The 25,192-nt window shown below is 38.3% G+C and overlaps 1 protein-coding gene across 1 annotated transcript; it reads right to left on the reverse strand.

Annotated features, from left to right (window-relative positions):
• Positions 1–37: 37 nt before the first annotated feature.
• htra3b (HtrA serine peptidase 3b) lies at positions 38–24,349 on the reverse strand. The gene is made up of 10 exons (XM_052039198.1): positions 23,895–24,349; positions 23,186–23,682; positions 20,331–20,430; positions 18,973–19,198; positions 16,891–17,085; positions 13,596–13,628; positions 13,166–13,280; positions 10,058–10,115; positions 3,471–3,566; positions 38–1,984 (listed from the first exon to the last, which is right to left on the reverse strand). The coding sequence occupies exons 2-10, from the start codon at positions 23,658–23,660 to the stop codon at positions 1,819–1,821; spliced, it is 1,464 nt and encodes a 487-aa protein (XP_051895158.1). The 5' UTR covers positions 23,661–23,682; positions 23,895–24,349; the 3' UTR covers positions 38–1,818.
• Between the last annotated feature and the right edge of the window lie 843 nt (positions 24,350–25,192).

Here is a 25,192-nt window from a genome sequence, read left to right on the forward strand (position 1 = left end):
GAGGCTAACTCCCTTTAGAGCTGAAGACTGTAGCTTTCTTTTCTTGGCCAATCTTGCTCATTTTCAGATGACAAAGGGCCTACCACCCAAAAACAGAAAATAAGGATTTTTGAAACAGAAGGCAGTTAGTTGTACGTGGGTTTTCATTGTAGTACATCGAAGGAATAAGTGCTAATATAAATATACGTGGCAAGTTCTCCAGTCACTACAGATTTACTATTTACGGTTGGTGATTTTACAAAACTGTGGCAGTTTAATTGTTCACAATAACTCCATAACAATTTAAACCTGTCATGTTAACTGATTACTGCATCTTGTCACATCAGATAGTATATCTGCTCTATGCATTGTAGTATCCATTTGTTACTCAAAAACATGCTTCAAAAAATGGTTACAAATACTTCACGTGCTTTCTGTAGTTGCTGTACCTCTGTAATACTCGTTTAGTTACAGTTAATAATTCAATTGGTGTTTCAATACAAAATACTGTAGAGTCATTTTAAAAATGTTTTCTAACTCTATGATTTGCCTGAGGTATGTGAGTATAACCCTTTGCAGTCTGCATCAGTTTAGTGCTTTACAAGTGTTCTTAAGTTAATAAACTAGAATTTTAAGGTTATTGAACTTTTGTCTTATCAAACAAAAACTGAGTCCACCCCACCTGCCACCCCAAGAAGAGATAATGAAACCACTTCTATGGCATCTTCCAACTCTGCATTAAGGCAGAGCAGGTATGATCTACACAGGCCCCAAAATGGTCAGAGACCCTGCTTGCTCAGAGACATGATCACCCAGCTGAACATGGCCAGTGGGAACAGGAGTGAAATTTGATGCAAGAGACCATGTCCAGGAACCTGCATGAATGGTTCTCATCAGTCAGTGAAAGCAAAGGTTGCGGGGTTATTAGAGACAATCAATGAGAACCTATGGAGCTGACTGGGAGGAAGGAGGGAATGAGTTGTGGTGGTGCTGAAGACTATTAGGGATAGGGTATGAAGGCGATTAGAAGGTTCTGACTTCCAAACGGTTTCTTTGTGAGGCCTAGAATAACAATCCTGCTCCTGATACACAAGGAATCCCAAGGCAAAACTCTGAAGCTTATCTATTGGCAAATTCTGGTCTATAATTCATCTCTCAGTTGGTTAACTAAACAGGGAAGCTGCCACTACTTCCCCGCTTGGTCTTTTCAATAAAACCACCAATTAGATCAAAACTACATAAATAAAGACCCCCCCCCCCAAACCAACACACTTTTAATTTATTAATTTTCTGCTCAAAAGAATGGGTTAAGATTGGGACAGAACAGGAAGGTAGTGTGTTCCAAGGGGTTAATTGACAGCTCTCATTTTAACTGCATCTTCACCTCTGCCATATGGTTTCCGCTAGGCTGGGGCAGTTAAAAATTGGGCCCCTTAATTTCCATGGCAGATGTGGAAGAATCTTGACACGCTTATCAAAATAACAACATTCAAATACAGAGGAGCAGCTTCGACTGCACTGGGTAACATAGGTTTGCAGTTAAGCAATTTCTCTCCAATAAGTACTAAAGCATTCAAATGAACTGAAGACAAGAATGAGAAGAATAGCATTTGTCACTTGGAAGCACTAAAATTTTTAATCTAAGGTTTTAATCAATCCCTTCCAGTGGGGTGTAATCTGGAAGGGTGCTTTTCCCTGTAGATGACTGGTACCATTGTAAACAGCTGTTTTGCTCCACTTTGCTCTCTGTTCCAGTAGCTTTATTGGTCCTTAACAAAGAAAACAGCAATTATGATTACTTCAGGCTCGAAAGGGTTAACTATACTGGCCATGTTTCAGTCACATAATTATTTCAGGTTCAATGTTGAAAAGTATGTCTTCATTTCCCCTGCGAACTTCAAGCAGCAGGGGAAATTCATTCATCACTGCTTCCTGTAAGTCATTTGTTGTCTTTAAGGGGATTCCATTTACTTTGACAATAACATCTCCATCTTTGATTCCACTCCTGGTGATAAGGAAATAAAATATTAAGAAGTGACAATAAGCCTATTGTTAAACATTTACCTCAATTGGAACAAGAAATCTTAATGTGGAGAAGAACAGATTCACAGACAAGTTAAATCCCAGTGGACACCGAGAGTTGTGCTACCAACAAAATCACTTGCTTTGCACGGACTCTGGCACATTATATGTTATAGGTTCAACAGCACAGCTGAACTTTGCTCTATGGGCAGTGGTATTGCTTTATGTTGTCTGTTGATGCAATTTTATGGGTATGAGCAGAGCTCTTGTGTCAGTGGCAGGCACCATGGCCTTGATCTCAACATTCAACAAACCACCCTTCCCAATGGGTGGGAGAGAGCTGGAACAGTTAAAGTATCAAGATCAAGCAGCCTAATCCCAATTCCTCTCGCTTAAAATTTAACAAGCACATATCACTTCATCCCACAAGACCCTTCAAACTGAAGAATATGAAAAGGTAGCCCATCATGTGTCGATTCCTGAGGCATGAAGGTCCAACTGGCAAACACAAACCCTGAAGATCTCCCCAGTTGGTGCTCCTTATGTGCCAAGAGGAGAAGGAATGCTCCCACAGGCCTTCTCTGACCCTGAATTTGGTTCCGGTATCTTTGAATGGCGACCACACTGCACTCACTTGTGCCTACCAATTCCCTCTGTCCTGAGCTCAGCCCAGACACCAGTTAGTTTCGACACCTCCAAACTTGCAGATCTCTGGCTGGGGCCTCCTGCCAGTTGCCAGTCCTCCACCCACCAGCCAGGCTAAGTATATGGCCTCCATTTGAAGATTATTTTAATGATACCCTGCTAATCTTCACATGAGGGATTCTAATCTCACTCTTGAATCCCTACCCCACTAATATTGGGTAACAAGGGCTCCTACAATCTTTAAAAGTGAATAGTCACTTACAATGCCCCCTATTTAATTGTAGATTTGGAAAGCACAGCAGAAACTGGTAAACAGGAAATTGAAAATTAGGAATTTTAGATGATTTCAGATTTATGAGAGGTGAGCTGAGGGAGGCTAGCCAGCAGTTCTTCTAGAGCTAGCAAAGGCATGAATGGGCATCTCAGCAGCAAGGAAATTAAGCCTGGGCCAAATTCAAGGGACATTGTGGGGACGAAAAAGGCAAACTTAGTGATGGGGCAGATGAGGTCCAAACCAATTTCAGACCGAATCCCAGGGAAAGGGGTGTATGCAGTGGCTCGGGATGGAGGTAGGGACAAAGACAATGGCTGTGTTCTTCCCATGTTTAGTTGAGAGAAATTTCTACTCAGTCAATATGCCAATAAAGCAGTCTGACAATTTGAAATAGTGTTCTTCAAGCATGTTTCAAGAATATTTCCAGCAACAGAATAAGAAACAGCTGCTGAATTCCCCAGAGCTGCTTGCAGATCATCTTTTCCATTCATTTATTTTACCATTCTTTACTGCAGGTTTCTTTCATTGTATTCAAAAGGATAAACCCTACCTGTATGCAGGTGAATCTGGAATCACTTCATGCACATAGATGCCAGAACTGATATCAGGAAAATCGGAGTTTATTTCCTTCAATTCTTCTATTAGGCTGGAGAAGAATGAAATCAAATGACTAAATTAGCTGGACAACAAATAAATCATTCCATCCAATTTCAATATAATTGTATGAGAGATAAGTCCTCAGAACGCACAAAATTAGTGCCAATGGAATCCCTTTGACATAATAAACATTAATAATATACAAAGCTTTTCTGATTAAAGTCTACCAGTTATCATTTTAGTGTATTACCAGCAGTTAATGTTGTTAATGTATAATCTGACTATGTGCTGAAAAAAGGATTCCCTCCTGCCAATGTCTCCACCCTGATCCTGTAACCCTGCAGGCTGTGACTTTAATTTGCTTGTCTGAGTGAGCGAGAAAGAAGCAATGAACTTGAACAGGGAGGCTGATGTTGGTTTACTGACAGTTCAACCCAACAGGAAGTGTAATTGGCTTTGGGAGAGGCCCAGAAAGGGAAATCAGTTTTTTTTGGATTTCCTTTTGTGACATTAAACAGTAACAATCCTCCCACTTTCTTAGTGAAAGTAAACATCACAACTCAATAAACTCACTCAACTTCATTTCCTGCTATTATTCTTAACACTCGTTAGGCCCTCCAAAGTCACCTTCCCACAGTGGCAGTGGCTTAAGCAACATTGTATTCCCACTTGCCTCCAAGGTGCCGCTCTTCTAGAGTCATATGGAAAAGAAACAGGCCTTTTGGCCCACCCTGGTCATTCCAGCCATCAAGTACCTCTCTATTCTCAAAAGCCCTTTATAGCATGGCATTTCAATTGCTCATCTAAATATTTCTTAGATGTAGTGAGAGTACCTGCCTCCACCACCCCATCAGGTAGTTAGCTCCTGTAGATAAAAAAAAATTCTTCCTCATATCCCCTCTAAACTTCCTACCCCTTAACTTGAACACGTCTTTGGTCTTGGACACTTTTGTTGGGAGAAAATTTTCTATTATATACCCTATCTATGACATTCAAAGTTTTGTATACCTTATTCAGATTCCCCCTCAGCTTCTTCTATTCTGGGAAACAAACCCAGCCCATCCAGTCTCCCCTCATAGCTGAAAATTCCATCCCAAGCAACATCCTGGTCAATCCCGTCTGCACCCTCAGATCAGATTGTCCTATACACCAGGGTGCAATGAAATGTCTTGCTCACGTGAAGCTCACAGAGTAAACAGTACACATGGTAATAATAAATACAATAAATACAGCTACAAACACATAACAACAGAATGGTGCAAAGATAGTAGTGCAATCTGAAATAGTGTGAAAAGAAATGCTAAAGTGACAATAATGGAATGACTGAGAGAAGTAGAATTAAGAGTCTAAGGACGTGGCAGCACCACCAGGAAGGTAGTTGGTTCAGAAGTCTGGTAGCAATGGGGAAGAAGCTGTTCTTGAGTCTGGTCATCTGGGCTTTTAAGCTCCTGTATCTTCTCCCAGAAGGTAGAAGAGAGAGAAAGGAATGGCCAGGGTGGCAGGCATCCTTGATGATACTATTAGCCTTCCTGAAGCAATGCATCATGAAGATGGACATGGCTGGAAGGAAGTAACAAGCCTGTGATGGACTGGACAGTATTTACCACTCTCTGCAGGTTCTATCAGTCTAGAGCAGAGCAATTGCCATACCAGGCTGAGATACAACCTGTCAGGATACTTTTTATAGCACATCCTTCCTATCATGTGAATTAAATAATGTTTCATATAATTGTACCATAATCTCACTGCTTTTATATTCTACGCCCCTGCCAATGAAGACAACCCATATGTTTTCTTAACCATATTTACCTGTGCTGCTGCCTTCAGAGATCTCTGGACATGTTCACCAAGATCCCGGTGTTCCTCAATACTTCCTAGGGTTCTAACATTCATTGTGTATATCCAACTCTTAGCAAAATGTAGCACCTCAATTTTTGGGATCACATTCCACCTGCTATTTCTCCTCCCAGCTAACCAACCGATCAACATTGTTCTGTAGCCGAAGACTATCCTCATTATCCATAACACCATCAATCTTTGTGTCATCTATGTACTTACTCATCATACCTTCCACATTCATATCTAATCCATTAACATTTATGACAAATACAAGAGTCCCAGCTCCAACCTTTGTGGTGCCTGTGACCACAGACAACCCTCAACCTCTTATCTCTGACCCAATTTTAAATCCAATTTGCCAAATTGCCCCGAATTCCATTGGCTCTTACTTTTTGGACCAGTACCCCAAATGGATCCTTGACAGAGGTCTTACATCAGCCACACCACACTTATCAATACACTTAGTTAACTCCTTGAAAACAAAATCAAATTACTCAGACAGGACCAAGCTCTTAAAGCCATACTGACTATCCCTGATCAATACCTGCCTTTCCAAGTAACCTTGTTCCTTAGATTTTTTTTTCATTAATTTATCATCCACTGATCATTATGGCCCACAGCAACCTAGCTTATCCCTCTTGCTCTCCTTGAATAAAGGTACCACATTTGCTGTCCTCCAGTCATCTGGCATCTCACCTGTGGCAAGTGAAGAATAAAAAAATCTGTCAGGGCGCCAGCAATATCCTCCCTTGCCTCCATAACAGCTTGAGACACATCTCATCAGGCCCTGGAAATTACCCACCTTTAAGGCATCTGATACCTCCTACTTTTTGATAACACATTCGAGAGTTCTACTGTTCTCTTCTCCGAGTTCTCCAACTGCAATCTCCTTATCCAAAGCAAATGTCGATGAGAAGTATGCATTCAAGACCTTGCTTATGTTCTCTGGCTCCATTCACAGATTGCCACTGTGGTCCCTACTCTTTTCCTGGTTACCCATTTGCCCTCAATTTACTTATACAATGCTTGGAGATTTTCCTTAATTTTGCCTGCCAATGCCATTTCATACCAGCTCTTCAACCTCCGAATTACATTTTTTTTAAGGTAACCCACTACCCTTCTCACCCTACATACATCTTATACTCTGTAAGGTCTCACTTGTTTTCAATTCTCTAAATTTGCCACAAGCTACCTTTTATTTCTTTATTCAACTCTCGATATTCTCAGGTAATAAACTGAGCAGGGCTGTGTAGATGATGTCAGGGAGTTCAGGATTTCAGGTCTCTGCTTTCGCCCACCCGATTCCAAGACCAAATTAAAAGTATAATCTTCAGGCAAGTTGAATTTGAGAATATAGATGTAAGTTAGTTCCACTTTAAAGCCAAGTATTTTGCGGGTTTTTTTGGAATATAATAACTTTCATCTTATTATTTGAAAAGCAAAAAGCTGTGGATACTGGAAATCTATAATAAGAACAGAAAATATTGGTATTATTTAACAGGTTAGGCAGCATTTTTGGAAAGAGAAACAGAGTTTCAGGTCAATGACCTTCAGAACTAAGAATTGTTGAAAAACAAGCATGTAGGGGGCAAGGGAGCGAGTAGATGACGACAGCAGAGGGGATATCCATGATCAGAGACTGAGATTGATGGTGATAGTGCCAGCTGAGAGGTAGTGTTAGTGAAGGCTTGCTAATTGCAGCTGACCTTTTTGAAGGAGTTGTAAATAGAAGAAGAACGAGAATAGAGAAGAATAAAAACAGAATGCCAGAACTATGAGATACAGAATAATGCAACTACTGGAAATCCAAAAGACAATGTTAGAAATATCCATTGGGTCAGGCAGCGTCTGCAGAAAGAGAAAAACTGAATTAACGGAACAGGTTTCAGTTCTGACACAAACTGGAAAGGCTGGTTATCTGAAATTGTTGAATTCAATGTTGAATCCTGAGGATTATAAATTTTTGTTCATTCATTCTGATTTTATTGGGATTTGGGCGTCACTGGAAAGGCCAGCATTTATACCCCCAATTCATCCTGCACTGAATGACTTACTCAGCTATTTAAGAGTGGTTCTGGAGCCTATAAAGGACAGATGGGGTGAGGAAAGCAAACTTTCTTCTCTGAAGGACACCAGTGAATTGGTTTATTTTCAATGTCAATTGATAGTTCTGTGGCCCTCATTATTAAGATCGGCTGTTCTTTTAAAAGCATTCCAGATCATTAACTTAATATAAATTCCACAGGTACCACAGTGGGATTTGAACTTGGACCTCTGCTTCATTAATTCAGACTTTTAGATTACTAGTTCATTAATCTAACCACTATACCAGCACCTCATCCTCATTCCTAGCTTGAAGGTGAAGAGCTTACATTGGGCTTCAGTATAACAGTTTAAGAGGCCAATGACAGAGAGATCAGAGTGGGAATGGGATGAAGAATTAAAGTGACAGGAAAATGGAAACTCAGGGTCACCTTTAAGGACAGAAATCTGCAAAGTGGTCAGTGAGTCTGGAAAATAGTAAACTGAGCTATGACACCCCCACTGCTGGCAAGAGAATTTGTAATTACAGGATGACAAACTTACATAGCAATTTCATTTATAAGTGCAGCCGCAGGAATTTATAACGGCAAAAGCAAAACAAGAGCACAGCAAACGGTGACAGCAGAAAGTAAAACCTTATGGACATGAAATGCAGATGTAAAGATATTTTAATATATACCATTAATGAATTTTAAAACCACATCATTTATCCAGATCTAACATGAGACAGACGCAGTTCTCGATGTAGTATATAAAATGCTCAACCCACTGAAGCAGATTTGCTTCCAATGACTATAACTCTTGCAAATAAATGTCTGAGAGTTTAACTGAGAGGTCTTTAACAAGCCTAATTTATACTTAAAAGTAAATATTAATAGTTTACTCAACAACAAATTTCTCGCCAAGTTACCATTTACTGATTGAATATTTGAGAGTTGACAAAGTGCGTTGATGAGGAGTGCGGTTGATGTCGTCTACATGGATTTCAGTAAGGCTTTTGACAAGCTCCCACATGGAAGCCAGGTCCAAAAGGTCAGAGCCCATAGGATCCAGGGCAATTTGGCAAATTGGATCTGAAATTAGCTTGATGATTGGAGGCAGAGGGCATTGGTCAGAGGCTACTTTTGTGATTGAAAGTCTATGACCAGTGGAGTACTGCAGAAATTGAGCTGCTATTCTTGCTGTTTGTGGTAGTCATTAACAATCTGGATGTGAATATAGAAGGAAGTGATTAGTAAGTTTGCAGATGACATGAAAGTCAGTGATGTTGTTGATAGTGAAGAAGTTGCCTTTGGCATCAGAACAATATTAATTTGATAGTAGGAAGGGCAGAGAAATAGCAGATGGAATTTAATTCTGAAAAATGTGAGATGTTACATTTTGAGAGGACTAAAAGACTTGGATATACACAATAAAAGGTAGGACCCGCAGAGGTACTGAGGAACTGAAAGACTTTGGTGTACATATTCAAGAATCCCCGAAGGCAATAAAAAGGTCGTTGAAATGGCATATGGGATATTTGCCTTTATTTACCTGGGCCACAGAATAAATAAGCGAACAGACTTTTGCAGAATTTTATAAAACATCAGCAAGGCCACAGCTGAGGTACAGTGTGCAATTCAAGTCCTATAGGAAGCTTATCCCCTGGAGATGGTGCAGACAGGATTCACTAGGAATCCAGAAAAGTGTTTCAGTTAATGGAGAGAGACTGGATAGACTGGGTATGTTTTCCAGGAAGCCGAGAAAGCTGAGAAGGGATCTGATTGAGGAATACAAAACTATGAGGGTCATAATAGGGTAGATATTGAGGAAATTTTCCCCTTAGCACTTGAAAGGGCAAGGCTGGAAAATGGGATTAGCATAGAAAGGTACTTGATGGCCAGCACAGGCACAGTGGGCCCAAGGCCCTGTTTCCATACTGTATGTCTCCAAACTGAGGCAGTAATAATTGATAGACCAAAACTCAATGTGCAATTTTCATGACATTGGAATCACCAACCCTGATCTGCACTCCTATCATTTTCACCTCAACATTCTAGTAACATTGGAGTTAAAACATTATAGATAACAGAATTGCCAACAAACTGCCGGTTGTGCATCCATTCCAATTTATGAACTGATCACCAACTGGGCAGCCAGGGAAACACACAAAAATCTAAATATACAAGTCAGGGTTTAACGATGTAGGTAGGACACTGAACACTATTCTCACCTCTAAGTACTGCTAGTTCAAGATTTTGCCCAATTATACAAGGTGTTATGGGTTGAGAGGAGTCTGTTTCCTGAAGTATTTAAAGAGCTCATTAAATGCTGAGGTGATTTTCAGGATTTGGGATATATCTGGCTGCATATGAAATTGATTATAGTAATTTCTTAAATTTGCAGAAGAGCTGTACTCCTCGAAAATGTTTTATTATGTAAAATTTTCTAAATTGAAAGAGTGTACAATGGATTTTTCAATACAGTGTATATCCAGAGTGTAGTGCGGTGTTCATTATAGTGAAAAACTGCTTTGTAGATCAAAGCATTAACCACAAAGAGTCAATGGTGTTACAGTGAAAGTTCATAAGTCAAATATTCTTGAATCAAAGAATTATTGTATTGAGCAGATGGAACAGATTTAGAAAGGCAAGTAGCTGCAGCGATAAACTAACTTACGTAGGAGTTACGGTCAACATCCTCACACCAATGAAACGTTTCTTCACACCTGTGACATCTTAATTATAAGCACAAATAAAAGTACAATTAATGAATTTTAAAATATAAATTGATAATTACCTTTTTATTAAGTATCCAACTTTACAATAACATTTCTTGTGTTTGTCAACATATACAAGTAATGATTATCTTTATCGTGTTATTACATCAGAATATCAATTAGGCCAAAGGGATCTGACTAGGATTGATCTCCTGAAAGTTTTGAATGTTTTTTTTTTCCTTTTTCAGCTACTGTATGTTCTATGTTTTTAAATTTCTGAGTGAGTAGTGCTGGCATCCATCAGAGTGTCATTCCAATGTACCTGCTCGACTGTATCATCAGTACGGATTAATTGTGCTCCAAGTATCAGTCTCAGAATGACATACAGAAAAGTAACAATTAAAAAAAACTGTTCATATTTTTACTTTTCCTTCTTGTGAACTAATAATAACTATTATTTCACCTCCCCTTTATTTTAAGCATTTTTTTTTATATTCTTGGTATAAAAGCATTTTTAACAAATCCAGAATTTATTGCCATTGACAGTGTGGTGGTGAGCTGCTTTCTTGAATGCTGCAAGCCATACAGTGAAGGTGCTCCCACAGGGCTGGTAGGTAGGGTGTTGCTGAACGTTTCACCCAGTGATGAAGGAGCAACAGTACATATAAATCAGAATAGTGTATTTCATAAAAGGGCTAATTGGAGATGGCGTCCCCATGCACCTGCTGCCCTTCTCATGCTGTGTACTGTTGCTCACAGATTAAAAAAAGTTATTAAAATGAGGCCCAAGACCCAATTTAGTGGGGGTTATTGGTTTCCATGTTGATTTCCGCTTGTACATTATTCCTCCTAAAATATATAGCCATATTCATCTTCATTCCAAAATCTATTCATTACTTTAGCACAGCATAGGATTACATAGTCAATTTTTTCTAATAGTCCTCCAGAAATGTTGACTGCACCACTACCACCTTGGAGTTTCCCCAATGTGAAGCTTCTTTTTCGTCATTCTGGAGGAAATGAAGGACCATCTGAGGGATTGAAAATAGACTAAACCGGATAGAGTTTCAGTGAAGCTATTTGCCAATAAGCTCAGCTTCACGCTTTCAAAGAGGATAAAAATGTAGAAAGAATCCTATTCCAAAAAGCAGCTGGTGTCAAGCAGCATCAATAGGACAATTATGTAATCAAAACACTGACCAGTTGTACAAGATCTCTGGAGAGAAAAGAGACTGCGGATACCAGAATCTGGAGCAAAATAAAAACAACCTGCTGGAGGAACTCTGTGGGTCAGGCAGCATCTGTGGAGGGAAATAGACAGTTGACGTTTCAAGTCGAGACCCTTCATTGGACAGAAGGAGGGGGAAATAGCCAGTATAAAGATGAGGAGGCCTCCTCTACTGGTGAGACCAGGGGCAAACTAAGCAATGGCTTTGCCTAGTATCTACGCTCTGCCTGCCATGGCTGTTCAGAGCTCCTAGTTGCTAGCCATTTTAATTCTCCTCCCCATTCCCACACCAACCTGTCTATCCTCAGCTTCCTCCACTGCCAGGGTGAGGCCCAATGAAAACTAGAGGAACAACACCTTGTATTCCACCTGGGTAGTCTGTGGCATGAGCATTGAATTCTCCATTTTCAGCTACCTGGGTCCCCCTCTGTCCCTTTCTCTCTCCTTCTGATCTACCCAGTTCCTACACACACCCAACACCACCACCCCAACCCCGATCACCCTGTTTCTTTCCCCTCTTCCACCCACGCCATCTGCCCATCGCCCACACACTCCTCCCACTGGATTCCCTCCCCCCACTGTTCCCATCTGCACTCCCTTATTTGGTTCCATGCATCCATCACCTTCCTTTTCTATCAGATTCCATCATCTACAGCCCTTTGTTGCCTCCACCGATCACCTCCTATCTCTGCTCTTCCCTCCTCCATCTGCCAAACACCCATCCTCACTTGGATCCACCTATCACTTGCCAGCTCTTGCTCATCCCTCATTTCTTTCTACTGGCTATCTCCTCTCTTTCAGTCCAGATGAAGGGTCTTGACCCGAAATATTGACTGTCCATTTCCCTCTACAGATGCTGCCTAACTTGCTGAGTTCCTACAGTAGTTTGTTCTTTTTGTGCCCTAATTTCTGTTGATCAAGATGTTAATGTTGCTACATGAAAGAAAACTTGTTTGGTTGATTAGTGAGAGTTATGAGGCATTGGCACGGTTGGGTCATTTGCCAAACTATAACCAATTATAACTGTGGATATAACCAATTACAACTGCTGAGAAATGGTTGTGAGCATATCTCTTAGTAGAATCTAAATTGACAGAATACAAGGAAACTTGAAATTTATCACTATCATATAACTCAAATGAGGAGTTGTTATGGTTTCAGATAGCTAACTACAGATCATCTAATCCTTCAGCTGCAGGGTGCTGCAATTTCCTTTCAAGGGGGATATTTATCAGCATCCTTAATTTCATTGATGATTTTTGTTTAGGATGCAAATAATCTAGAAATCCAAATATCTGGTATTTTTAATCTTGTTATTTGTTGGAACCTCACATAAAACTATACATGATTATGTCAGTAGAATGAGATCTTTTTGCAATAGACCTAGGCAGCAAAGCTGCATCTTAGAGTACACTTATAATACTTTGTTCAATATTAAGTAGAAACAAATTATTTGTAAATTTTGTGAATGGACATTTACAATCTATTGCATAAAAACTTTAAAGCAGAACCTCAGATTGCAGGCTGATTTGCATGGCTCATTTGTTTAGCTCCATTGTTTCAGGTTGCTCATTTTGGTTTATGGAAAAGCATGTCAGGTTGTACGTTGGGTATGCTGCATTACAGGAAGCATTCTTCAAAGCTCAGCATATTTATAAAATGAGTACTCAAGTCCAGTAATTGGTGTTGGTTTGGGCTGTGGAGCTCATACATTATAGTACATACTGCAAGATGCTATTTATTCCTTATTCTTATAACTCTCCAGATAATGTGTTTATATTATAGTATGTACCACACTTGAAAATAAATTAGCTTAATTTATGCAATGAAAAACTCTTACCTTTGGTTTGTTTATCCAGAAAATCAGAAAGAAATGTTGTGATGCGATCTGATGGAATCGCAAATGAAATTCCTGCAGTCACCTTCAGTGTGTTTATTCCTATAACTTCCCCATCCTGTAGATGATAATATTTTTTTTTAAGTTCAAAAAATTCTTCAGGGTGGATTATGCACATTACCATTTGCTGGTTAGATTTGGCGAATGAAATGCATTTTGACGTTTTGCATAACACTTATTTTTATAACAGATAATATCATGCTTTTAAAGAAAATTTAACAACTTCAAGATGATAGTCAATTTGGGAGAACTTGAAAAATGGCAAGATCACACATGGAATGCAATACAATAAAGTGCGTTGCTTTTCAATGAAGTTGTAAAGATTTTAGCTTAGCATGTGAAGGAAAATGGAATGAAACATAATTTGGCTCACCAAATTCACCAACGGCCCTCCAGAGTTTCCATACTTCAGATATGTGCAATAAGCAGAAAAGAGCACAGACAGTCAGCATTTATCACACTGTAGATTTAATACTATTAAGTTATGCAGCTTTAGGCACAAATTACTATTAACTGCCATTATTTCAATCTTTATTTTAGACCAGCAAGTCAGAATACATTAAAAGGAAAGTAGTGTTATCTCTCGCTCCAACTTTTCTCTTCTTACTATTTCAAGGCAGTGACTTATTGTTCCCTGATAGCTGACTCACTGGTATTTTCTACTAGTACTTCGTATTTGCAAAATCTTAACAGTGAGTTGCACTGAATAGGCATCAGGTTTAAGTTCAATTCTGCCTTTATCTGTTATTAACATCTGTGCCAATATGCCCAAACAGTGACTGGCTAAATGGCAGAGGAGGACACATCAGTTGATACCCAGCATATTAATATTTTATTTAAGGTTATGCAAAAACAAAAACAACATGCAAACACAAAACTGCTCTTCCATTCATCTTAATTCAGAGCACTAACATCTGCTGCAAAGGTTCAATGTTTACAATACAAAGTAACTCACACTTAGTACAGTGGATTCAAAACAAACACAATTAAGTTAACAGCCATTGACTCCATCAAAAACACTGGCTTGTTGATGGACAAACTGCTCAAGCTTTCCAGATGCATGGCCTCAAAGCTCACTCTTACCTGTTGTTGTTCCCCAGGCGTAACCTTCCACTTGGAAGCTAGAACCCAGTGATGGGGAAGCCTAATCTTAACAGGTAACTCCATCCCCAGAGTTGCTTTCAGAGTTGGTAAAGCCCCATTTCAGGCTCCCTAACTATCAAAGTTGTCGAGGAAATTGAATATTTGAGAGCGTCCTTGACATTAGCCTGCACTTAACCTTCTCTCTCCAATTAATTTTACCCATCGAATTCAATGGGTTTACTGGGCTATCAGTGCTACTCCCGCAGAGATTCAGCTGGGACATCTGCATGTTTGCTCTCCTCTTCTTGAATTCATAAGGAGTCAAAAACTGGTGTATAGCTGCCCCAGGGTTTGCAATCAGTCTAGAAGTTGTTGAAGCCTCCTCTCCAAAGATCTGAACTTTTGGCCAATTATTTAAGTAAAAGCCATCCATTCTAAGCACAACTACAGGCTTTTGATGTGGGTTATATTTTCTCACCTTTCCTTTCTTGTCACAATAAGCTGCTATATTTACCTTCATGACTTTTTAAAGTGATTAAATACTAATTTTCCCAAAAAGGTGCACAAATACAGAATTATATTATACCTTTGAACAGATTGGTTCTCCTAAAATATTTGGAACCCAAAATATATACTTCTAGCATCCTTTATATACTTAAATACGCCAACTCTGAATTACTATTCCCTTCACCTTGTATCTAGTCCAGTCAAGGAATCCACGAGAGTTAACATTAGGCAACGAAAATATATACGTCAGCTGAATTGTCAACATGCTAAGTAATAATGTCCCAAGTTTCATTCCCACCCAGCTTTTTTATAGAGAGAATAATTCAATAATCTAAAACAATTTTATAGATATAAATGAATAATTTCCTTGGCTATATTTAACTGACTTTCTTGATCACACAGAATTGCATCAAAGGATTTAAAAATGAACTGGTAAAACAAAATACCAACATAAGTACCAATCCATGCTCCATGCAACTTATTATCAAAAACTCCTACTTTATCAAAAACAAATTGTTATATAAAATCTGTATCATCTGTTGTGAATGACAAAACCAAAGCCCATATAAGCATGTGATTACTCTAAAATTAATAATTAGGTTTCCATGCTTCAATTGTGTTAGATTCTAGCTACCAACGTGTGTAATTTATAGCACAGATGAAGATGCTCAATGGTGTTAAGCAGGTAACTTTGAGGGTTGTTCCTCCGACTATTCATTAAAGCACAGCTGGTATGTCCAAGGCAAAAAAAAAGCAATTGTGGAAAGTAAATGATAAGTAAAGAATAGTAGATATGAATAATTGGATAGATATTCTAGAAAACCAAGAACAGGAAGCATTTAAATTAAACTTTCCTTGTGGCATGAATGTTCATGAGAGCGTAGCCGTATTGCTAGCCTTTAAACTTCTACATGTAAGATAGAAAAAGAGGGCAATTTTATGTGAGCATCAGTTTACAGGTTATCCCCAGGTTACATACACATGACTAATGAATACCCCTATGTATGTGCAAGCACCCATGATATTATTACATTCAAAAGTCCAACGTATGTACATAAGTTTGTTCCTACGAATGGCAAATGTCTCCATTTTTAGTAATTGTTCTTTCTTATCATTCTTATGTGCTTTTGATTCCACTCATTACAACACTGTGAAGGTATGGTTGCCATATTGAGTGACTTTTGTATATTTTCTGACTTACAGACAAAGTTGACTTATGGATGTCTGTTAAAACGGAACCTGTACAGCACCCAGGAATAGCCTGTATTGTGATATTAGGAAACAATGTATCCTTCCTGATCACAAAGGTGGTTTAATAATGGCAGATTAAAGAATATTGAGACAAGTGAATGTTCCTTTACAACTAGCTGTCCAAAAGTTGGAACCAGTGGAAAAGGAGATAATGGGACACTGATAACATCTGAAGTGAATTGCAGAAAGAAGCCTGCGGCAAGGATGTTCCAGAGAAAGGAAATAACAATGCATGTAGAAATGTTTGTAGGAGCTTACAACTTCAAACGGCAGTTTCTATATAAAAGGTAACTCAGCCCTGGAATCAGTGACATCCCCAGGAACAAATGCAGAAGGAAGGACGCCAAGTTTGGAGATTAGAGAAAACCAGCACCCTTGTGTAAGCCTGGCCAGCTCCTTCTAAAATTGGGCAAAATCTGAATTTAAACTAGGATGTAATTATTGAATTGCTTGACCTAATGATCATTTTAATAATAACTGTAATAACATAATGATTGTCAGAAGTTATAACTTGTGTTAAAATTCTTTGTTCAACATGTGAGTTGACCAAGGGGGTTTACCAAGTTGACAGAGGGTCCTCAAAGGAGTGTGCTAGACAGCCTACATGGCTAAATGTCTCTTTTTGATTTCCTGCTTTCTCATACAGTTGCATTCTTACTGGCAAACACAGCTGCTGTACCGACAATAACTCTGGGAACAGATATTATTTGTGATTCTAACTAAAATTGCACAATCATCACCATAAATGTTAGCTAAGCTGGGTGATTATCACTTGACTCAGCTTGTATTCATCATGCTGTGAAAGTATCTTGATATATTATACTTACATTGATTATAGCATCTGTTTGTATGTAGTCCATGTCTGAGTCTCTTAGACCCAATTCCTTTCCATCCCTCTGAGCAGAACTGACAATTCCTGTTGTTACTGTATTTTGCAGAGCAAAAGGACTTCCAATTGCAACTACAAATTCTCCTGGTCGGAGGTCAATTGACCGACCCAGGGGTAGCACAGGTAGTTTCCTCTGCAAAGTATCACATATTTTATATCAATATAATAAGGTTATCTTATCAAATAATATCTCATTTCCTATTGTCTAAATAGTAAATATTAACATTAAAACAGATCATTCCAAACTTGCAGGAACTATTCAGGTATAATAGTTTTTCTTTCCTTATGTTATAACAGTAACTCCACTTCAAAATTACTTCATTGACTATGTAGCATCTTAAGGCAGCTAAACCATTTATTTCCTTTTTTTTTTAGGCACTCCCTCAAATATCCTGTAGCTTAGTTACAAACTCTCAGTGAATTTATGGGCTTAACCAGTCAGCGATGCAAGACATACAGCTTAGTGGCCACAAGAATACATTGACAAAGAAAATTTCTGTAGTTTTCTTGGGTTTGACTTTGATAAACTCACAAGTCTTCCCCCATTTGTGAAAATGATATGGAAAATCCAACACTAACCATTTACCTATTTGTTCATACCCTTTGCTGCATTTTGCCCATATGCAATAAAGGTTTATAATCAATTCTTAAAGATGCATTTTGATTGTAAAATAGGAACTGATTTCAGCAATGCCACCAGCTATCTGGTTATATAAAGCATCTTGCAAAAGTCTATCTTAATGTTCAAGACTACTTCTTAAATGATTACTGATTTCTCCAAGTTCCTCACATGCTACAATATTTGGGGAATAATAATGTTGTTCTGGAACAATGGAAATTATGGTAATGGTGTCTGGGTAGAGTGTAAACTTACAAGTTGACCTTGTGACATAATGCTTGTTCACATACTTGCACAGTTCTCAGCACAAAGTGTATGAAACAAATGGTCACATCACCTTCAAGACTGCTTATTGTCTTTAAACTGAGAGATGGAAGCTACAGCAAAAATATTGTTGGCAAAAGGCACCTTTACAACATGCAGCTGCATGGGTCCTTCTGCCAAGTGTTTTGAAGAAAAGGGCCAATCCCCTCTGAAGAAGAGTGTGAAAGGAGCCTCGGTGGAGATTGGGGAAAAAAGTGGATACTGTCTTACCCACAACAAGTTCCTGTGATCTGATTAGTGAGAAAATTGTTAACACTTAAGAAGCACATATACACTTTGCTCTGTATTTTAAGCACTGAAAAAGCCTCAGTGACTACTTCCAATGAGGCTGACACTTCCCCACTACATTAACCTATAAAATATCCAAAGAACACACAAATGGTGTCAAATCTTGAAATTCTGGATCAACTGTGCCTGACATGCACTGTTGGCAAGGGTGCTCCCCATTGCATTATTGTCCTATCAGCTTTAATCGGAATCTGTAATTTTGGTAGCAGTTATTTTTCTACATCAAAGTTATTTATTTTGGAATTGGATGTCTTGTAGTTTAAATAATGAGGGTGAAGTTTGTCTTATAAAGTAGTGCACGATGGATAGCTAATTCGCTTCTCTTATTTGCATTGGCACCCATGATTAGTTTCACCCAACTGCTATTATACTTCTGTGTTCTGATCCAGCCCTCCAGGGTGGAATGAAACTTCTCTTTCTAAATGTTGTGCTTGGTCTACTTGACACAAGATTGGGTTACCTCTATAGCATTTATTGATTTAAGATCAGCAATGCCTGACAGGGAATTTGGAATCTTATTTAAAAGGCATGAGGATGGCTGATAAAGGAGGTGGACAAATTCACACAAATGCAAAGGAGAAGGATGAAGTTCATTTTGATTTTGTTGGAGAAGAAACTCAAGAAAACAGAACAAACTAAGCTTTACTGGTCATTTGACCAACTAAGTATCTAACTTGCAAGTGATTGATATTCTTCAGTACTGACATCCTTTGCCATGATAAATAGGAATGAATGAATGTGCTAAAATAATACAAAACTTAATTTCTAACTAAAAGAAGGTTTACTCACCTTAGGGTTAATCTTTATGGTTGCTATATCTGACTTTGTGTCAATATCTTTTATTGTTGCCTCGTAGATTTTTCCATTGTGTACCTGCACCTTTAGCTGTTGCTGACCTGACACTGCATTGTTGCTGGATACTACTACATGGGCATTGGTCACAATTAGCCCACTATCTGATATTATAAAGCCAGAGCCACTTGACAGTGGAATGTTTCGTCTCAGCAAAGGATGCCTGCACAAATGGAGAAAATTGAAACAAGGCCATGACATTTTTTTTAGCATTCTTTAGAGCATGCAATGAACAATTTTTGTTGCCAGCACTTAAGTTGTACTAAATCTACATCCTTACCAACATCTTAATGTACTAAATATTAGGAAAATACTGAAAAAGTATAAGAATTTGATTAGAAGTATCAAATTTCTACAAATTTCACCTTTTTATTCAATTGCAATTGTCACATTTTTGTGCACAAAGTAACTGAACATCAACAGAAAAAAGTGGAAGAAAATGCAGGGACTATTTGGAATTCTGTTATGTTTATTTTGAATGCTTGTTTTCTGAGTATATTCAAGGCTGAAATTGATACGTTTTTGGACACATGAAATCAGGGGAAATGCTGATTGAGCAATAAATGTTTTAATATTCTTATCCTGAGAAAGTGTTTTTATGATCTCATCCCTCAAACCTTCTTCCTACCAACCCCAACCCAATGGCTCGTCTTCTGATCTTTGACCTGTTGCCTACTCCCTGGGCTCTCTACTCTCATCCCAGACTTGCCAGCCCGTCCCCTCCAACCCTTGCACAAACTGGATATAGATTTACCCGAATCCTTTCACAATGGTGAAGCAAGTGAAGGAAAGGCCTTTCTTTGAACAAGGTCTGTTTGATGAAGCACATAGACTTCATATGACTTTATTTCCCATCAATGGGCCTTTGAACAAAACTTTAATTGGACCACTGTGAACTCCCTCTACTGTGCTTGAGCGGGCACACGTTATTTTCTGGACAGCTGATGACTAGTAAAGCTCACAAAACTGAAAGACTTTATATTATGTGGAATAAATGCTGGTGGGGGTGGGGGTTGATGGTGGTGAATTCAAGTCCACATCATACTACCAAAGCACAGATAATACTCAGAAACCAACTTATTGTTATAAGTTAGAGGATTATTCAAAAGGCCAATTAGGCAACTATGTCAAACATTTATCTAGTGACTATCTTCTGGGGGCACTTGTAAATGGAAACAAAACACCAGCCTTCCAAGCTACTCTCATATCCCAGGAGAAAAACTATTAATAAAATTAATGAATTAAATCAAGTACATTGTGCAAGTTTCAAAGCACATTATTCTCATCAGGCTTACCTTAAAACTAGTTCAATGTGAACAACTGCAGGTGCAATCTTTTCCACCACATCAGCAATAAAATTGAATTTATATCTTGGACTGTTTGGATGTGAATGATCTATACTACGCAGAAGAAATGTTGGACATTATTTATGAAATTCATAATATTCCTGACATATAAAATCAGACATATCCATTTAAGTGGTAAGCAGAACTGTTGTTTGTATGCTAAAAAAATACTACTCTGGTAGTGTACCCCTGCATTACTGCAGTTCGAGTAACAAAAGTTCACCCTTACAGAATTCACAAATCACTACCAAAAATACAGAATAATAATTCACTCTTATGGTGCTTATGTGAGAAAAAAAATAACTAAACACAAAATGCAAAAGAAACAACAAATTTTGTCAATTTTTGTGATATAGAAAATCATGATACAGACAGTTGTCAAGGAACACAACCCCTGTAATGCAGGGGTCTACTATATAATCCATCAATGAAGATCATTTGCCATAAGGACACATGCACAATTAAAGGATGTGAATGCATTGGTAACTCTCAAAATTGATCAAAATTTAGAAAATATGCTTTCTTTCCACAAAATGGTGGGTATCTGAAATACAGTAATTTATTTTTCTGACAAGCTATGTCACTGTAGCCTTAAAGTGCTTATTAAATATCTGGTTTAGAATTTGAACTGGAGGATAAAAGGACATCTAATCACAGATAATCAAAGTATCAACTTTCTAATACTGTTAGTACTGAGGAAATGTCATTCATGCAATGCAGGTGGTCAGGGTTGAGTATTCTTGGAAATATTGGATTCATGTCCTTGAGCTTCACCCAGTTACTTTTAGTGGCCAAGTGAACATTCCAAAGAATGTTATCTTACAAGTTTATTTTGCCAAGCTTACATTGATTAAAGTATTAGTGTGAAGTGTTTTTGGTCACATCGGATAATGGGATTTGTAGGTTTGCACATGCTATTATTAAATATAAAAACTGAAGAACCGATGCCAAAGTAATTTAACATGCAAGTTATACTGTAGTTAGACTGTTAAGTTTGGCTCTGGTCACTCTTGCTATAGAAGAATATTAGAGTAAAGGAAAGTGTACAGTAAACATTTTGGAGATTAACACCAGAAACTCTTTACATCTTTAATCTTGATTGAAAAATATGAACGCATTTCACTTGAACAGAAAAACTGGATGGTATATCATGGAGGATATGAAAGCCGAATCCAAGGCTATTTCACCTCATTGGCATATTTCCAGGAGGGGACCTGGTATGGTAATTGGAAGTAAAAACCCACTCTTTATCAAAAGGTCCTAACATCAACTATAACACTCCAATTGCTGCCTTACAAACCTAGGATGTAACCTGGTCAGGAGGCCACCTGGGAACTCCACTTAATAAATGAGCTCTCTCCCAAGGCTGCAGTTTCACAGAAACATCAAAATAGTACTCAACACAATTTCAATTTTGTAAGATGCTCTACCTCCTGAAAAACTCTGCTACATCTAAGGATGATCCTAAAAACACAAAATATCTTAACACAATATATCCTGGAGTAGAGAATCATTCTTCATCCATCTGCTAAACGCACATTACAACAACAATAATTTTGCATACTACTCTGCTTCTGAAATTCAGTTCCATTTAAGTCAATGGAATTGATTTAACAGTCAACAAGATAAATTACACCCTTCAAATATTGGTTGTTTTATCTAGAACCTGTACAGGTGAATCTACCGTCACTTTCCATGTGAAATATCACCTCCAACCATTTGTTAATAACAGCTGGCTACTTATTCTTCTACGTGGTGATAGATGTAAAGCTTTTTGTAAATTGATGGAGTTTATTATTTTCTATTAACCCACTACAAGAGTATTGGTGTACTAATATGCCTCCTTTTTTAACATTTTCAGGGTCTAAGGGCCATGATAGAAAGCAGCCTTACTCCAACAATAACTACACATTGGCAAACCTTCCTCTCACAGCAATGGATTATATGCAGCGAGAATTAATAACCCTCAGCAAGTTCCTGCAATCAGTATAAAGTTCCTTCAGAATTTTGTAATGAAAACCATTTAAACACAACTGTTTTAGAAATCATGGAATCACACTGCAGAGAGCGAGACCATTTGGCTGTGCCAATTATATTCCCACTTTGGCATTCCTCCTGGAGATGTTATAAACTATGCACAACATCTGGCATTACAACAATGATGCACTTTAATGTAGTAAACAGCTGCATTTCAATCAACTGGTAACTGAAAAATATATAGCTAACATTACTATCACTAAACTGACAAAATCTACCAATAAAAGGATCTTAAATATGGGACTGTATTCAAATGACCATATATCCAAGAATATGTATTTATTATTTATAGGAAATTGGTAGCAAATCTCATACATGGTAATGAATGCTAACATTCAATGTAAATTCAAGATCTTTCATGTATTGAAAAATGCATAAGAGAACTAATACCCTAGATACTATTTTTCAAATTAAACTATAATTGTCAATGTACAGGCAATTCAAGCATTAGTTTTAGTTTAGTTTTCAATGCTTCGAAACTAAGTGACAGGGATTTCATGAGCTTTGAAGCATTGAAAACTAAACTAAAACTAATGCTTGAATTTCATTATGCCAAAATTTGAAGAATAGTTTGCCCAGGTTTAATTCTGGCTGTTGCAAAGTGTACACTGTTTACTTTTTATGTGCAATGACCTTGATATTGAAAGATACAATGCATTATTATAAAGTCCATAAATTATATCTAAGAATTTAAAACAATTACAGGGGGTGTGTGAAGCAGTGTTTTAAAAATACCAGTAGCTGCGAGATATGAAAGCAGTGCTCACCTGGTTCACAGGCACCTTTGTGAACTTGTACTATTGCCTGCAGCCTGAGCTGCAGGGCTCTCCTGCTGGCTGACTTGAGCTTACATACGTTGTCGTAGGTTTTGCCGTCGCTGCCACACACTTTGTAGTTGAACTTGCACCGGCAGACGCCTGGACCCTTGGCCACACGCTTGCCGAAGAGAGGCTTGCACTCCATACCATCGCCGCAAGCCACATCGTGCGCGCTCCCGCAGGCTTGTCCCTCGGCGGCAGCGCACACCAGGCAGCAGTGGCAGGTGTCGTGCACGTAACCATGGAAACAGCTGGGACTCGGGCACGTGGATACGTCGCAACGCTGCGGACACGCAGGCTGGTTGGTGTCCGGGGAGTACGCGGGTTCGGGGGCGGCTCTGCAGCTGGAGTGGAGCAACCAGGTCCCCAGGAGCAGAGGCCAAAGGCACTTGGCCATTGTTGCAGCAAAATTCAATGCGTGCATTGGATAGACACAACTGGGAGAGCTGAAACAAAAACAAGAGACTGACCTGTAAAGATACTTCCCAAAAATATACTTTCTGCAATTTGTAAGATTAAAACGACGATTCACAAACGACAGTATTTTTAAATGGTTGTTACGAAGTGGAAGATAATGCAAAAGAGTGAAAATCTTGTTTAAAACCGAAGCGTTTTTGAAGTATTTAAAGTTTGCACGACTAAACAAAGGACATCAAACCTTTGCACACAAAAAAATTACAACGAGGAACGAAAACCCGAAGCATTAGCGACTTTTCTAACTGTAAAATGCTAATCTCCCCCAGAAGAGAAAAAAGAAGTTATCCAAGGGTGGAATCAGCCTCCGAGCCGCTGCTGAAAATGATGTATAAGCCTTGAAAGCAAACGGTAATAAAGAAGCCTTGATGAGTTTTCCGGCTGACTCACCAAGCTTTAGCCAATGTTTATGAAATTGGAGCGTTGTTCCAGATCCCGCAGCTGGACTGACCCAACCACAATGACACACATATACCAAATACAGTATTCTGTATTTAATCTTTGATTTTGTACTTGTTCTTTAATTTTCTTCATAATTCAGTTATGTACAGTATATAAATAATTTCTCAAACCATATTATATGCACCGTTTCATCTAAAAACTAACCTCTGTTGGGAGAAGATTTATATATACACAAAAGTTAAGATAGCAAGACACAATAAGCAGTGCAAAGAGTTGTTTACTGGTTATATTTTAATTTACAAACTGGCTAGCAGAACAGTTTAGAATGAGAGCTCCAAAGTTAGCTCAACAAGTGTATCTGGATTACGCATTTAACTGAATGCATTTATTATATACAATTTATTATTCATTTTAAATTGCACCTGTAATAATGCATAATGTATCTCCTGTGTCTTTAAAGGAAATTAGTAAACAAATGAATTGTATATATCCCAGAACACAATGTAAGCACCAAAATTTTTGGTTTACCATGTAAATATATATACCACAACTTATATTTTGGTATCATTAAATAATCCGAGGCTCTTCAGAGGAGTATTATCAAGGAAAATTTGACACGAAGAAATGTTAGAAAACCAAAATCTTGGTCAAAAGTATGCTTGAAGGAGCATCTTAATGGAGGAGAGATTTTCTAAAAAGCACTCAAATAAGGGGGGAGATAGAAAGGGGGAAGGTCTCAGAAAGATTTAAAAATAAGAATTCTGAAATTAATCGGTTGAAAATCAAAAACTTACCAATTTTCGCAAACAAAGTGGGAAAGCATCTTCAGATAAACTCAAATTTATGAGATGTGGAAGATAGGAAGTCAGCCAGGTTAATAATGAACATCCAGGGCTACAACAATAACAACTTGTATTTATTTGTACTTGTAAAAGGACTAAGTTCCATGGCTTTGTGCACGTGTTGCCTAGAAGTAAGAAAGGCATGAATGAAGATTTCAGCAGCAAATGAGTTTAGGCAGAGCTGAAGTTGAACGATGTTATATATGGAGATGAGAAAAATGAAGGGGAATAGTGTTGC

The sequence above is a fragment of the Pristis pectinata genome, chromosome 2, assembly GCF_009764475.1.
Source record: "Pristis pectinata isolate sPriPec2 chromosome 2, sPriPec2.1.pri, whole genome shotgun sequence".
NCBI lineage: Eukaryota > Metazoa > Chordata > Chondrichthyes > Rhinopristiformes > Pristidae > Pristis > Pristis pectinata.